General features: G+C 37.0%; 2 protein-coding genes across 3 annotated transcripts; both read right to left on the bottom strand.

Annotated features, from left to right (window-relative positions):
- Nucleotides 1–616: 616 nt before the first annotated feature.
- Nucleotides 617–14,087, bottom strand: LOC113067793 (MIF4G domain-containing protein B-like). 2 transcript variants are annotated; one of them, XM_026240258.1, is made up of 6 exons: nt 13,706–14,087; nt 1,931–2,020; nt 1,736–1,845; nt 1,434–1,589; nt 942–1,034; nt 617–844 (listed from the first exon to the last, which is right to left on the bottom strand). In XM_026240258.1, exons 1-6 carry the CDS (start codon nt 13,878–13,880, stop codon nt 617–619), a joined length of 852 nt encoding a protein of 283 aa, XP_026096043.1. In that variant the 5' UTR covers nt 13,881–14,087. The 2 variants fall into 2 exon arrangements, with proteins under 2 accessions (XP_026096043.1, XP_026096044.1); XM_026240259.1 differs by lacking the exon at nt 13,706–14,087 and adding an exon at nt 2,820–3,847.
- Nucleotides 6,298–12,814, bottom strand: LOC113067762 (uncharacterized). Its single transcript, XM_026240218.1, has 2 exons — nt 7,937–12,814; nt 6,298–7,834 (listed from the first exon to the last, which is right to left on the bottom strand). The coding sequence occupies exon 1, from the start codon at nt 11,216–11,218 to the stop codon at nt 8,594–8,596; it is 2,625 nt and encodes an 874-aa protein (XP_026096003.1). The 5' UTR covers nt 11,219–12,814; the 3' UTR covers nt 6,298–7,834; nt 7,937–8,593.
- Nucleotides 14,088–15,946: the final 1,859 nt, after the last annotated feature.

Here is a 15,946-nt window from a genome sequence, read left to right as displayed (position 1 = left end):
CTTTCAAACTGATTAACTACAATGTCTTAAGATCTGTGACCAACGATAACTAAATATACTGTGATTTATAGCCAAAAAAAAAGCTTTAAAAAAGCTTTTTTCTATAACTTTCTACTATTTTTCTACTTGATTAAAAAGTATGTTTAACCATGAGTGAACTGCATTATCGCACATATTATTATTTTGTCCTGGGGAATGCTGGGACATATTTCTAACATTACAACATGGGCTATTATTTGCAGATTGGAAAAAAAACTGCAAGAACTAATTGGGGAAATGCTACCAGCACCCACTGATTAAACCCCAAGTGGCCTTGGGTGTCATTTCAGAGATGATAAAGTTATAAAACTTTGATCTAAATAAATTATGAATTGTGTTTTTTTTCTAATAATATGAATGAATAAAACTATATTAAACCAGGAATGAGTATTAAAAAAGTATTACAAATATGATCAACTTCATGTCACTTCAAGTCAACTTCAAAACCAAAACCCAGTACTGCAACGAACTTTGACAAATCGGGACAAACCTCATGCCTAGCTAATCTCCAAGCCTTCATCAAAGGTAAATATACAAATTTCATCCTGCCTTCTTGTTTCTCTGATTGGCGGAGGCCTCAGTCCGTCACTTCGCTGTAGTAGTATTTCTGAGCCATTTCGTCGAGAGTCCAGCCTCCTGCACGAAACTCAAGGATCTCGAGCAGGAGCAGGCGACCCATGGAGCTCAGGTCCTCCTGCAGGAGAAATCCATCCCTCAGGAGATTGAACAGCTCATCCATGAGCTGCAGGTTCATCTTCTCCAGCTGATCTCCAATACGATGCAACTGTAACACCAGACAGTCCACCTGAGAGACAGAGAGAGGGATTTTGTGATCCATTACTAATTTACTCTATTAAAAGTCTATCCAGTTCGATCAACCAGTAATAATGCTGAAGATTAACCTCCTCCTCGTTCTTCAGGGCATCAGATTGGGCCAGTCTGAACAAACAGTCATAGACGGGGTGCACCAGGGCCATCATGGGCATGTTGTTCACCTGCAGCAAACACAAGAAAGTTCAAAATTAAGCACTTCAAATAAATTTGCATATGCAATTTTATGGATTACGGAAATAACATTTTCAAGTTAGAAACGTCTTAATTATGGATTTGTTTCTTATAAACATGGAGCTTTTCGCTTCCCTAGATTTTAGTTGATGGACTGGATTGGTGTGGATTATTTTGATGTTTTTATCAGTTGTTTTGACTCTCATTCTGACGGCACCCATTCACTGGAGAGCATCCACTGCTGAACAACTGATGTAATGCTAAATTTCTCCAAATCTGTTCTGATGAAGAATCAAACTCCTCTAAATCTTGGTGAATAAATTTTCAGCAAATTTGCATTTTGGGGTAAACTATTCCTTTAAGTTTTAAAACAGAAGGCAGCTATTCACCTTGAGGTAGTCAAAGACGTTGCAGATGAAGGACACAAGGCAAACCCACTCCTGAGTGGATCTCTTCCGAATCTCTTCTCTGGCTTTGAATTCCTGCTGCAGTCGGTTCAGAAGGTTACGCCGAAACACGTTCCCATTGGTCTGTTTGGCCTCTGCCTGAATCAAGTGAGTCAATTGATTACAACTCAATCCTAATAAACTACAAGACAAATGTGAGCATTTTTATACATTGAAGAGAATGCAAAATGCAAACTTTTAAGTGTTCTGTATTAAAAACATGAGCATGTGGTGCATTTATTTACCTGGACAATCGTGTAACAGATGCGTCCGGCCTCTCTGCTGAAGATCAGGTCCTTCAGAGACTGGTCCACTATTACACTGGACACTTTCTCCAGGTCAACTGAACCTGGATCTGAGGGGGGAGAAGCAACAACAACATTCGTGAGCCCAACTGTAAAATACGTCGTGCAAAATCACTGCAGATTAAGAACAATGACCTTTCAAGGCAGTTTTGAGGAGCTTCTGTGTCTCCAAATCAAACGACTGGATCGTGTACTCTTCTTTAGAGGAGTTCTCCATTCTGTTTACTATGGGAAGACAGGGAAATCAATCAACTAATCAATGAATAACCAACCATCACGCACATGAGATGTTTTTCTGTGAAAAGAACTGCAAATATACCAAACAATGTGCATTGTGTGGTTGAACAATAAGGAAGAACTAATTAATTTGAGCTACAATTAACAATCCTGTTACAGACAAATACTGTGTAGTCAAATGTCTTGTCTGCAAACTTTTAGAAAGAATACCAATTTATTTAATGGCAATGCCACTCGCATCTATAACACACGATCTCCACATTGTCACTGTACTCATGTGAAACACGTGATGTGTGAAATATGTGCAGTCATCATCAGTCTTACTCTCAAAGGGAATCAGAGCAGCTCTGTGTTAAACAGGGATAAACGGATTAGGACAAACACCAATGACACTCAACAAACGCAACAACTTCACGATAACCGACTCAAAACTACTGATTATTATGGACCACAAGCACTGTTTTCTAAGAGCGATAGCAACTGTAAGTAAAGTTTACAGTCGATTTTGAAGGCTTAAATATTTACTTTCCCACGTGCTGTCGAAGAGTTAGCGAAGAAATTATGTATTATTATGGTTCAAAGCACATAAAACCACCCAATAAGAAGTAAAACTACATTTAGACAGTCAGCGGCAAACTAAAATATTTATAAACAACAAACCAGGAGCACACCTAACCGTTTACATGCCAGCTTGATACGCTAGAAGCGGATTTCAGACATTCAACAACACTGCGAAATGCATATAAAATGTTTTATACTACTTAAAAAGCGACAGGGGTAATATTACATGTTTAAAAGGACATAAGGCAAATGTTTTTCACATGTCCTCGCTCTTTTCCTGCGGTCTCCCGGGTAAGCGAATCTACGTTGGACGGCTGGTCTTATGAATTTCAATTACGTAATGTGACATGTGACGTTGTCTCGGTTGACGTACCTGAATGGCTGAAGAGAGCTGGTTCTATTTAAAAAAAAAAAAAATTCTTATCACAATAAACAATGCAAATATCTCACAAAAAAGAAGAAAAAATAAAGAATATTACAATCCTCAAAATGTACAATATAAATCTTATTGTATCATAAACTAAGAATCACACCTCCAGCAAATCATCTGAGAAAACATTTTCTATGCTTTTCACATGACAAGGGAGAACAAACTATATTGAAAAACAAAAACAATAAAAAATAAGCTAAAACAAAATAAATAAAAAAAGACAAACAATATAAAAGGGACTCAGCATATCTGAAGTGTAAATGTTTATGCAATTTTTTAGCATGGGCATTCTCAACCTTTATGAGACAGTTTTGGAACCGCAAAAGTTCATTTTTAAGTGCAGACCATGTGGGGGAGGACTTAGCAAATCGACATTTATGTATATAATATTTTGTTGCTATAATTAGATTATTGACCAAAAATTCATCATTTTTATTTTGTAGAATTACACCCATCTGAATGTTTTGATATGAAAAGAAATCTATGTTTATAGATCTGGAGGACAACAGGTTGTGAAGAGATTTCCATAAATTCTGAACCGGTTGACATTCATAAAACAGGTGTTCTGTTGTTTCAACATTAATGTTGCAGATATGACAATTGGCTACCTCAAAATTGAATCTTTTCTTTAAAAATTCATTAGAGGGATATATATTATTTATAGTTTTAAAAAGTACTTCCTTAAATTTAGGAGGAATTGGATATTTTAGGAATTTTGTTCTAATTGAAGATATTTCAGATTTGTTATAACCAAGAAAGAATAGAGTGCTTTTTGTTCTACCCGGGTACAAAATGTTTATAAGAGTTTGCTTAAGGAATTTATTATTACATTTTGTATCTACCAGGTCCACATAATCGGTCCACATAATTAATTTTGTGTAGTCTTGGTGATGCAATGTTTAAAAAATTATTCTTTATTGCTTGAATAAGGACCTTTGGAATGTTCTGTATTACTTTGTTGTAATCCACAATTGAGCAGTTAATATTATATTTAGAATTAAATTCCTCCAATTCAAGAATATTACCATTTTCATCCAATATGTGAACAATTGACCATATTTGCTTTTCCCACCAGTCTTTCAGAAACATAGATTTCCTTCTACACAATATAACTCTGTTGTTCCATAATGGAACATTGTGGGGACTGAAGTTATGTTTAAACATCAGTTTTCACTGTAACAAAACCTGCTGATGAAAAGTTGAAAGTTTTATAGGCAATTTAGATATTTCAAAGTCACATGTTAATAAAAATGTAATACCTCCCACTTTATCAAAGATATATGCCGGTAAGGAGAACCATATCTCTTCACCATTCCTCAAAAAAGATTGGAGCCATTTAATTTTCAATATTCCATTCATAATTTCAAAGTCGATTGCTTTTATACCACCTTCCTCATAATTTTTTAACAGATCCCCTTTTCTTATATAGTGATGTTTATTTTTCCAAATAAAATTAACATTTATTCTATTAATTTCTTTAATTAACTTTGGAGAAATAGCAAGAGAGTAGGATGGATATATCAGTCTGGAAATAGATTCAATCTTGGTCAACATCGTTCTCCCAAATAATGTTAAATCTCTTTGTAGCCAACTGTTTAGTGTTTTTCCACATTTATCAATATTATCTTGGATATTCTTTTTTTCACTTGTTTCTGATAATTTGGTAATCCAAATACCTAGATATCTAATGTCATTTTTGACTGGTATATTATATAGTGAGGATTCAGCGCAGTTATGAATGCTCATCAGTTAACATTTACTCAGATTCAGATATAGGCCCGATGCTTGTGAAAACAGCTCTATTACCTTTACAGCCACTGGTATTTGTTCCTTATTTTGTAAAAACAGAGTTGTATCGTCAGCGAGCTGACTTATGAGTAACTTATGGTTGTTTATCTCTAAACCTTTAATATTCAAATTTTTTACCTCAATTGCTAGTAGTTCAGTCACTGCAATGAATAAAAGAGGAGAAATACTAGAGCCCTGTCTTATTCCCCGTTCAACCTTAAATCTAGGACATGTACCTTCTGAGAGGGAAACACAGCTATTAATATCTGTATGTAACATAGTGATCATATCAAGAAACTTATTTCCAAAGCCAAAGTGTCTCAGGGTGTTAACAATAAATAAATGTTCCACTGAATCGAATGCTTTATGGAAATCCAAAAAAAAGATAAAACCATCTTCCTTAATTAAATAATTATAATCCATAAGATCCAGGACCAGGCGGATGTTATTATGGATGGATCTTCCTTTAAGAAAACCAGATTGTGTTGGGCTGATTAATTTAGATATACCCGTCTTTAATCTTTCTGCCAAAACTGTTGTTAGAATCTTGTGGTCTGTATTCAGTGTAATAGGTCTTAAATTATTTAATATTTTCTTATCTTTTCCAGGTTTTGGAATCAGTTTTATTATTCCTTGTTTCATCATTTCCATCAGTTCTTTTTGATTAATACATTCATTTATAGCCTGAAACAATAGGTGCTTTAAATCTTCCCAAAAGTGTTTATAGAAGTTAGTTGTAATACCGTCTGCTCCTGGCGAACGATCAGACGCCATTTTTTTATAGCATAGTCAAACTCTACAATTTTTAGTTCCTCATCACAAACTTCTTTAAAATTTTCATCAATAATAGGAATCAAGTTGTTAATTTTATCAAAAAAAGATGAGGCATCTTGATCCGAGTAGGAAGATTTATAAAGATTCCTATAAAAACTGAAAACTTCTTTTTCAATGTGTTTGGGTTCTGTACATTCCTCTCCATCAACCGTTAGACTACAAATCGAATTATATTCTTGTCTGCGTTTTTCTAATTTGCAGAAGTATGCAGTATTCTTTTCTCCTTCTTCAATCCACCAGGCCCTGGATCTAATATATGCACCTTTAGCTTTATCTATATACATTCTATCCAATTTGGATTGCAAATTACTTATTTTTTCTTTGTCCTCTTCACTCCAATCAGATTTACTATAAAGTTTCATGAGTTCTTTAACCACTGTTGCTTCTTGTGCTTTCATTTCTTTATTCACTTTTTTACCAAACGTTATTGAATGCTTTCTAATACTAAATTTCAGAAATTCCCATTTTAGTATAGATGTGTCTAATGTATTATCATTTTTTATATCAAAAATATTTTTTTTAATGGAACGACAAAACTCTGAGTTTTTTAGTAACTGAGAGTTAAATTTCCAATAATCTTTCAGTTTGTTATTTTTATTAAATTGGAAATTTGTTTCCAATTTTCAGGTTAATAATACAATGATCACTTAAAGGACAGTTAGCAATTTCTGTTTCTGTGACATTATCTGATACTGAGTTTGATATCAACCAATAATCAATTCGTGATTTGTTTTGACCATTAGGTTTATGCCAGGTAAACTGTTTCACCCCACTATGTAAACTTCTCCAGATGTCTATCAATTGGTTATTATTAGCAAAAGCTTCCAAAATTGTGTTTCTATGTTCTCTCAATAACTTGGAAGGCCATCTATCCATCCACTCATCAGGAGCTAAATTGAAATCCCCTCCAACAATAATATGATCTGTGGGGAATTTGGCTTTTAGTTCTATGATTACTTCTGATATCTGATGTAACAAATTTTTATTTTTCTTATCGTTGTTATAACCATATATGTTAATTAGAATAACGAGATTAGTATCAATTTCCAAAACACAGGTTACCCAATGTCCCTCCTTGTCTGCTTTTTCACCCAGAATCTTAACAGGGCATCTGTTGAAACATATGGCAACTCCAGCCGACCGATTTGTCCCATGACTGAAGAGAATTTTATCTCCCCATTGTTGTGACCAAAACTTAACATCAGATATATCAGAGTGAGTCTCTTGAAGAAAGGTGCAATGTGCTTGTTGCCCTTTGCAAAACAAAAAGATAGCTTTTCGCTTAACGGAGTCTTTAAGTCCCCTTGTATTAAAGAAAATAAAAGAAAAGTCAGTATTTAACTGAAATACAGAACACATGAACAAATGAACTTTTTGTGAAGGAAAAAAAAAATGTAGGGAGGTGGAGTAAAAACGTTGAGGTAGAAGTCCCATCACCTGATCTGTCCACTACGTATTCATTTAAGCTTTAGTCTCAGCCCCTAACTTAAGTGTCCTCCATAATACGCTTGCCTTCGATGAATCCAAACGGGCCCCTGAAGCCTGCAGCCTTTCCTTCCTTTCTAGCCTGGTCGATTTTGGGCCAGAGAGCCTGTCTGGAACGCCAATCCTCTTGAGTCAGATCTTCAGTAAAGCAAATCCCCTCTTCTTTGCAGATTGGAGAAGTTTTTGTTCGCCTCCATATGTCATCTCTCACTGCTCGTCTCACAAATAAAATGATTATTTGTCGTTGCCGGTTGTCAATCAATCTTCCCACTCTGTGGACAACGTCGACCGCTTCATCCATCTTTACCGCCAGGTCCGGTGCAATCCTACGAAGAAGCTCCACCACCTCCGCTCTTATGTTTTCATTGGCCGTTTCTTTTTTCCCTTTGATGCGCAGGCACCACCGTCTTTTGTATCTGTCATTGTTCAATACCCGACCCCTCATGTCTTCATTTTCTTTAGTCAGTGTCTCCACTTTCTTTTCCAGGTGTTTTATTTTCGTTTTACACTCTTTTAGCTCTTCTGCGTTGAACTGCACCGATTTAGCAATAGAAGCTAGCATGGAGCTGTGCTGTTGCAACTGCGTACTAAATTCTTCCATGCGGTCGTCTACACTGTAACTACTCGCTGGTCATTAAACAGTCCATGTTTCCAAAATACTGATGTCCATTTGTTTTATTTATAGATATGGAACACCGTGAAAACTACATACAAACAGAAACACAAAAAATATAGTTTTACACACACATAACAATAAGAAGGACATCAATGCAAATAAAGAAATATACATAAATGAACACTTTTACCGTGTTGGCCTGGTTACCAGCAGTAGAATGGTGAAGAGCTCTAACAGGTGTATCTAAGTTCAAATCTCATCATTCAATTTGCAGCACTTCCAGGTTAAATCTAATCAGGAAGGTCACATGACCTTCAATTTAATAAAACTTAGCAGTACCACAAAATAAGCACATCAGAATTCATGCAATTGACACACATACACAATATTATATTTAAATTGTAAAGTCTTAAAAATGCAAAACCCTGATATTACAAATACCTCATACACAACCCATAAATGACCTATCAGTGTCAGCTACACTCCCACCAAATTACCCTTGATCTATTCAAAAAAAAAAAAAATGCAACAATTTGAATAATCAATGGAAATTTCCAGGCATCAACACAATACATGAAAACAACTAACATGATTCTATCCCCACAATTCATTATTACACATTCTTCAGTTAAAATGAACAAATTGTTCACCATATCACATTGTTTTAATATTAAATGCAGTACAAATCAACATGTGACAAAAATACCAATGCCTACCTGATATCAATACACCTGAATTTGAATAAAGTGATAAGGCAATTTAACTTTTAGTTAAATCACTGCTGCTGTTAACTCTAATCTTGGTATGGAGACAACTTGTGTGGGGACCACTCTCGCTTTCCCCGTGACTAAGGCACAATGTACCTTGGTACACTCACCAGCCTGAAATAGGAGCACTGACCATAACCTTTGCTACTTGCATCAAAAAGGTGTTGCAACTCAGTTCTCAAGATCTTCCTGAAGTTTGAAGATGTTAAACCTATTGGTATCTGTACCTTTTCTAGATTAGACAAATCCTTCAACCAGCTCTCCCACCTTGATCTCAATTCAAGGTGTAGTGGTTCATCCCAACTGATGCCCTTATGACACATCTCTTGCAGCACCTTCTTACCGGATATGATGAATGGAGCCAAGAACCCCAATGTATCATAAATGGAAGCCACAATGGAAAGAATACCACGTTGTGTGGCAGGTTTCTCATCAAGCACAGAATTAAAGGTAAAGGCGTCATTCTCCACGTCCCACCTTACTCCCAGAACATTCTTAACTGGAAGATAATCATTATGGAAATCCACATTTTCCACCTCAACAGCACGGTCACTCTCACTGATGGACGCAAGCACTTTTCTATTGTTGGAAACAAATTTGTGAAGGTGTAGTTTTCCTTTAGCACACCGAGCCTGAGCTTCTTCCACCAGCCTAATTGCCAGCTCAACGGATTCCAGACTTATGAGACTATCATCTATATAGAAATTATTTATGATGAAACTAGCAGCTAAAGGATACTCCCTCTCAATGCTGGCGAGATACTTCAGGCCATAATTGGCGCAACCTGGGGAGGATGATGCTCCAAAGAGATGTACTTTCATTCGATATTCTCTGGGCTCTGTGTTTAGATCACCATTTAACCACCACAGAAAACGCAGGTAATCCTGATCTTCCCTAATGACATGAAGTCTATTAAACATTTTCTCAATGTCACACATGACAACAATTTGATGTTTGCGGAAGCAACAAAGCACTCCAGTCAACCCATTGGTAAGATCGGGCCCAGTCAATAGATAGTCATTCAAAACGGTACCTTTAAACGTGTCCGTACAATCGAAGACTACCCTGATCTTATTTGGTTTCTTTGGGTGATAAACACCTTGGTGTAGAATATAACACAAATTTCCCATATCTAGTTTCTCATCAGCTATTTCTGCATCCCCATCTCTTAAGACACCTTCCATAAACATCCTGTAATCACATTTGAATTGAGGATCCTTGTCCAATTTCCTTTTAAGATGCTTCAGTCGTACTAATGCAAGCTTCTTATTATTTGGAAGTTGGGGACTAGTTTTAAAGGGAAGGGGCATCTCAAGATGGCCACATTCATTATGATAAATGCCTTCCTTTAGAACCTGCAAAAACTGAACATCGTCCTGAGATATGCCCTTTTCTCCTAACAGACTATCCAGCTCCAGGGCTCTAACAGCAGCAGGTGTCACAAGGGGAAGCTCCCTGACTGATATGCGGTGACATATACCAGTCACATCTTTGGAGTTCACACCATTTGGAGTACCTCCTATGATGCTCCAGCCCAGGTCGGTCTTAATGGCATAAGGCTCTTCATCACCTCCATTGATGACCTGTCGAGGTGCCAATGCTCTGGAGCAATCATAGCCGATCAAAAGACCTACTCCACAATCCATTAGTGCAGGCATTTCATCAGCAATGACTTCTAGATGTCTCCACCTTTTAGCAGTCTCACAGGTGGGAATATGGGTGCGCTCAAAAGGAATGAAATCCCTTGTATATACGGGAGGCAGGTAGATAGAGCTGTCTAAAGAAAACCCTCTCACTCGAAGTCCACAGACTCTCTGACTTTCTACAATGGAGTCTTTTCCCATCATCGTGGAAAGCTTTAGTTTTACTGGTTCCATTGATGCCCGCAAACTTTCACACACTTCCTGATCAATAAATGTGTGACTACTTTGAGTGTCTAATAAGGCATAAACAAGGATTTCAGACTCCGAGCCAGAAGACAGCCATACTGGAACAATCATTGATGTTGTACCACCTTCTCCTCCATTCACACAGCATGATAGAGAGGATGTACTCTCTTCAGCCTGCAAAACCATCTGTGAATGTAACTCATTTACTGGCTGACGATCTTCATGCAAAAGAGTTGGGTGGCGCTTCTTACATACAGCACATATGGACCGATTTCTACAATCTTTGGAGCCATGTCCCCTTCTTAAGCATGCAAAGCACAACTTATTCCCCCTATCAAACAGTCTCCTTTCCTCCACAGGCTCTTCCATTAATTTTTGACAGTCATGAACTGAATGACTCTCTCCACAGAACATACATTTAACTAAAGTTGTGCCATGCACCAGTGTGCTCTTCAAATTACTAGACTCTTTAGTCTTGCAGTCAATAATATTGCTGGTATTACCCATAGCACATGCTGCATCTAAATCGTTCACTGTGGTTGCCAACGTATTTACTCTTAAACGCTTGATCTCCTTGAAGGGCTTTTCTTCAGAGATCTTCAATGCATACAACGATGACACCGGATTGCACGCTATGCGTGCTTCCTTTGAGACAAATGAAGCAAACTCACTAAAGCTTGGATAATCTTTATCTTGATCTAGCTGTTTTGTGATATAACGGTTCCACCTACTCGTCACCCAGTTGGGAAGCTTGACTAGTATCTTCTGATTCTCTTCGCAATCATTCAACACCTGAAGACCCTTGATGTGCGGCATAGCATCACTACATGATTGCAAGAAGTCACTGAACTCTCTTAGCTTAACCTACTCTGATGCACCAATCTTAGGCCACCTATTTAGTTTCTCTCTAAAGGCACGTTGCGCCACAAAGGAGTGACCATATCTAGCATTTAACTTCTCCCAGGCTTGCTGATAGGCTTGTTCATCTTTCCTATAAAAACTACCTTTCAAAACTGATCTTGCTTCACCATCAATATACTTTTGCAAATAGAACAGCCTGTCTGCTGAATTCAGACCCAGTCTCTCTATAAGAGCCTTAAAGGTTGTGCTCCACTCTATAAACTTAAGTGGGTCACCAAAAAATACAAAAGGTTCTGGAACGGGACGTCGAGATAGGGCAATTGACTCTTGCAATGCCTGTACTACGGATACCTCACCTTTTGTGACTTGCGGACTCAAACTTGATGTATTAGGAACCAGGGGACTGGGGTTGCTCACATCACTACATGCTGAACCACACTGCTGACTTCTTACTCTTAACTCCTCCTCAGTATACACTCGAAGCCTTGCTTCCATAACCTCAATGTCTCTTCAATCGCTGCCTTTGTGCATCAATGTCAGCCTCCATTTCCATTTCTGCTTTCTTTGCAGCTAACAACGCGGCAGTCTCTGCTCTTCTAGCGGAAATGCTTGCAGACTCTGAAGAGGGTTTAGAGTGATTACTAAAAACTGTGGCTCTAGAAACTGTGGATCCGTATATGGACCTAGCATACTCACAGTCCAACAACACACGCAATCTTGCCTTCTCAGCTTCAGCATCGAACTCCATGCCATCCTCCACTAAACGTACATTCATTATTTTAATCAAGTCTGCAGTCACAGCTGAACATGCATCTATTTTTCTTCTAATTTCTTGACTTGGTACTGCTTGGAGTCGCATGCTATCATATAGGCCTTTCAATTCAGATTCTTTCTTCTCAACCCCATCCATCATGTCACACAATTCACTTTCAGAACACTCATGTTTTAACTTTAAACGAACCTCTCTGACATGGATCTTCCAACTATTATATGCAGATATGAACTTGCTTTCCCTTTGGACCAGTTCTTGTGCTTTTAACTCCTGCATCTTTGGTGTTAAATGTTTATCACGGGAAGATTTCCTAATTTCATTGGTCTTTAATAAAGTAGAATTAAGCTCTTTAAGTCTTGCCTCAGATTTTTCAGTACATGTGGTACATGATTCATGTCGATTTCTTACAACACACATTTATTAACTTGATTCCCTGGTATATCACCAATAAAGACTGTTTGCTCTTGTAATGGAGATTCATTTTGCTCTGCTAAATCACCCTGAACTGACATTTTCGCTCTTAAAAATGTAACACTTTAAACAACAATACAAAACATAATAAAATAACAGTCAATAACAGTGAAACTCTTAAATAGAGTAATACCACTTAAATGTTTACTTCAAACACTATTTCAATTAAGCAAATTAAGAACCAATTGTCACTAGGACATTTCTTTCTTACATTGTTCTCTAATTATAGGCAGCTTTGTCTTGTAACAATTTTATTTTAACTTCTAAAACCATCCATTTACCAAAGATAACATTTAATATTTTATAGTCTGACCTGCTGATGCACAGATGAATCAGGCTGCGTGAGAAAGTCCTCCATCGGGATGTATCACAACTGTTCGTAAAACCCGCAACAAACCACCGCGGGAAGACGCATAGTTGCACGCTGAAACTTGCAACAATCAGTCCTACGAAATGAGGCACCGGCTGCACGATGAACCCAGTTTGCAACACTCAAGGATCCAGGAATACCGCACTAGAATCGCGCCGAAGACAGCCGCCTCTATCACCGCAGGAAGCAGCCAACCACTCCGAAAGACCCAGATGCTAGAAGCCGCACGCTGAAGCCGAAGTAAACTTTGGTGAAATGGAATTAGGCCACGTTTTCACTGTAACTACTCGCTGGTCATTAAACAGTCCATGTTTCCAAAATACTGATGTCCATTTGTTTTATTTATAGATATGGAACACCGTGAAAACTACATACAAACAGAAACACAAAAAATATAGTTTTACACACACATAACAATAAGAAGGACATCAATGCAAATAAAGAAATATACATAAATGAACACTTTTACCGTGTTGGCCTGGTTACCAGCAGTAGAATGGTGAAGAGCTCTAACAGGTGTATCTAAGTTCAAATCTCATCATTCAATTTGCAGCACTTCCAGGTTAAATCTAATCAGGAAGGTCACATGACCTTCAATTTAATAAAACTTAGCAGTACCACAAAATAAGCACATCAGAATTCATGCAATTGACACACATACACAATATTATATTTAAATTGTAAAGTCTTAAAAATGCAAAACCCTGATATTACAAATACCTCATACACAACCCATAAATGACCTATCAGTGTCAGCTACATACACGTTGACCGAGAGAGTTGATAGCATTCAGTATGGTCTCGGTGTTTGCTTCTTCTTGAGACATACCTTTCGTTTTCTTCTCCGGGTGTGTTTTTTCGGGGGTTTCCGTTGGGGTTGTCGGCCCTCGTTTGTTCTTGCTAACGTTAGCCATATCTGCATAGCCGTGTTCATTCGTCTTCACACAGCTTTCAAATGCGAGATTTTTTTGCGCCGGAGACTTTCCGCTGTTGTTTTTCTTCATTTTCGTGCTGAGAATTGGACAAATGGCAGCTAATAGTGGATTTTTCTTTTTTTGTTAACTATAACATCGGGACTTCTCGAGGAGCTCAGTGAGATGCGACTGCACGGACCGCCATCTTCCCGGTTCCCCGGTTCTATTTTAAATATTGGGCTAGTTGCATATCTCCGCCATCTTGGATTTCCGGTCTTGCGAGTGTGTGCGTAGATATTTCCGGTTGTGCTTAAAGTCAGTGCAGAGAACCGGAGAAGTCCAAATATTACCTTCTATATGTTTACAGGATTTATAATATCACTTCATATGCAAATAAGATATACACTGCTATTATCACTATACTACAAATGTTAACTGAGCCAGTGGATTTGAAACTTGTGTATGTTTGGGTCCGGTGAATGAATTAAATACAATGTTCACTACTGTTCACAAAATGAAAGTTGAACTCACGGTGTGTATACACAGCTATATAATGTATTTTATCTTACCAAATATGTAAATGTACAAATTACTTATTTCTCGAAAATGTTTGCATTATTATTATTATTTTTTATATTGAATATTTACCCCGTGAGACATGGGCTGCGATTTAAATAATTATCTTCAGAAGTATCCATTTCTCAATTGTACACATACATCAGTCTGTTCCATCGTTATTTTCACAACATATTTTATTATTTTACACAGTAAAAAAATACGTGACTAATTTTAATATCTGTTTAATCTGATAATTAATGCAAAACAATAACAATATACATGGCTGCTCATAGACAGATAATGATTTATTCTGCAGATCTTTCACAAAACAAATAAACAGATAAAAACACACATGAATGCAAACAGCGATCTTTTATTTAAGGCAAACCTACCATAATTATATTACGTTTAATTGTACAGTTAGTTATAAATTATGTTATCAAATAAAGTTAATAAAACATGCTTTATCAGAAATCTCTGTGCGTCTTGTTTGACAGTCAGAAACATTTATCTTAAATAACAGAACAAAACCAGCTCTTCGAAAATGAAAAGTATTGCATATTTGAGAGGTATGTGTTTGAAAAAAGAAATCCCTGTGTACCTAACCTGACTGATCCGCATAATCAACAGAAGAATAAAGCAATCTCCGCGTTGTATCTTGATGAATTTCTACATAGAGGTACGCAAAATATAGGGAGTATGTTTCCCCATGTTTTTGATATACCACTATCGGCTGTTAAATTTGAAAATCATTAATTATATACATCTAGCCAAGTTTCGTATGTAAAAGTTTCCCTTACAGACAATGCGATCGTCGCAAGACCGGAAATAAGTACGCACACACTCGCGTCGCTGAAGCTCACCGGCGCCATCTTGTGCACCTAGCCCATTGCGTTATCCTGGACCTGGACCCCATAAAAAGCGTGTGAAGTAACTTTTGTATGACCGTAGTAATATTAATAAGCATTTTATTGAATAGATGAGAAACGACATCACTTTAATTATCCCCTTGCTGATAAAAAGTTGAAACATATTCCCCTTAGTTGTATGGTGAGATATAATTAATTTTTATAATGTTATTTGAATGGGCTCTCATTTGTTTTGTTCACATTGCGAGTTTAAGAAGTAAATGATGTAAATACAACATTCAGTATATATTGGCAGATAGTCCTGTCTTTTTCCTTTTTTATTTCCAGTGTTCTGGACCAGGCAGTCTGTGCTTGTTTGTGTGGTTAAAGGCTTATTAGTTATTCACTTAAATATTAGGAGTCTACTTCATAACATTGATCTTCTTAGAGCATGGCTCTCTTATAACAAATATTTTGTTATTACTTTGTCTGAAACTTGGTTAAATAGTAATGTACGTGATGATGAAGTAAATCTTGATGGTTATAATGTATATAGAGCAGACAGAGGCAGTCGTGGTTGAGGAGTTGCTACTTATGTTTCTACAAGTTTATCTTCGGAACTTATTATTGCAAGTGAAAACCCCATGCATTTTGAATGCTTTTTTGTTAAAATTTGTTTTCATCAAAACAAACGGTTGATTATAGGAAACATATACATACCCCCTAATTCTCCATCCGAATCAATAAATA

Source organism: Carassius auratus, linkage group LG28B, assembly GCF_003368295.1.
Source record: "Carassius auratus strain Wakin linkage group LG28B, ASM336829v1, whole genome shotgun sequence".
Taxonomy (NCBI): domain Eukaryota; kingdom Metazoa; phylum Chordata; class Actinopteri; order Cypriniformes; family Cyprinidae; genus Carassius; species Carassius auratus.
This window is presented reverse-complemented; position numbering and strand designations above follow the sequence as displayed.

Coding starts and splice junctions, on each gene's coding strand:
- LOC113067762 (XM_026240218.1), bottom strand. CDS start 11,218: ATGCCGCACATCAAGGGTCTTCAGGTGTTGAATGATTGCGAAGAGAAT.
- LOC113067793 (XM_026240258.1), bottom strand. CDS start 13,880: ATGAAGAAAAACAACAGCGGAAAGTCTCCGGCGCAAAAAAATCTCGCA. Junction 1,846..1,930: donor CCTCAAAACTGCCTTGAAAG/GTCATTGTTCTT, acceptor CTCCCCCCTCAG/ATCCAGGTTCAGTTGACCTG. Junction 1,590..1,735: donor TCTGTTACACGATTGTCCAG/GTAAATAAATGC, acceptor CACTTGATTCAG/GCAGAGGCCAAACAGACCAA.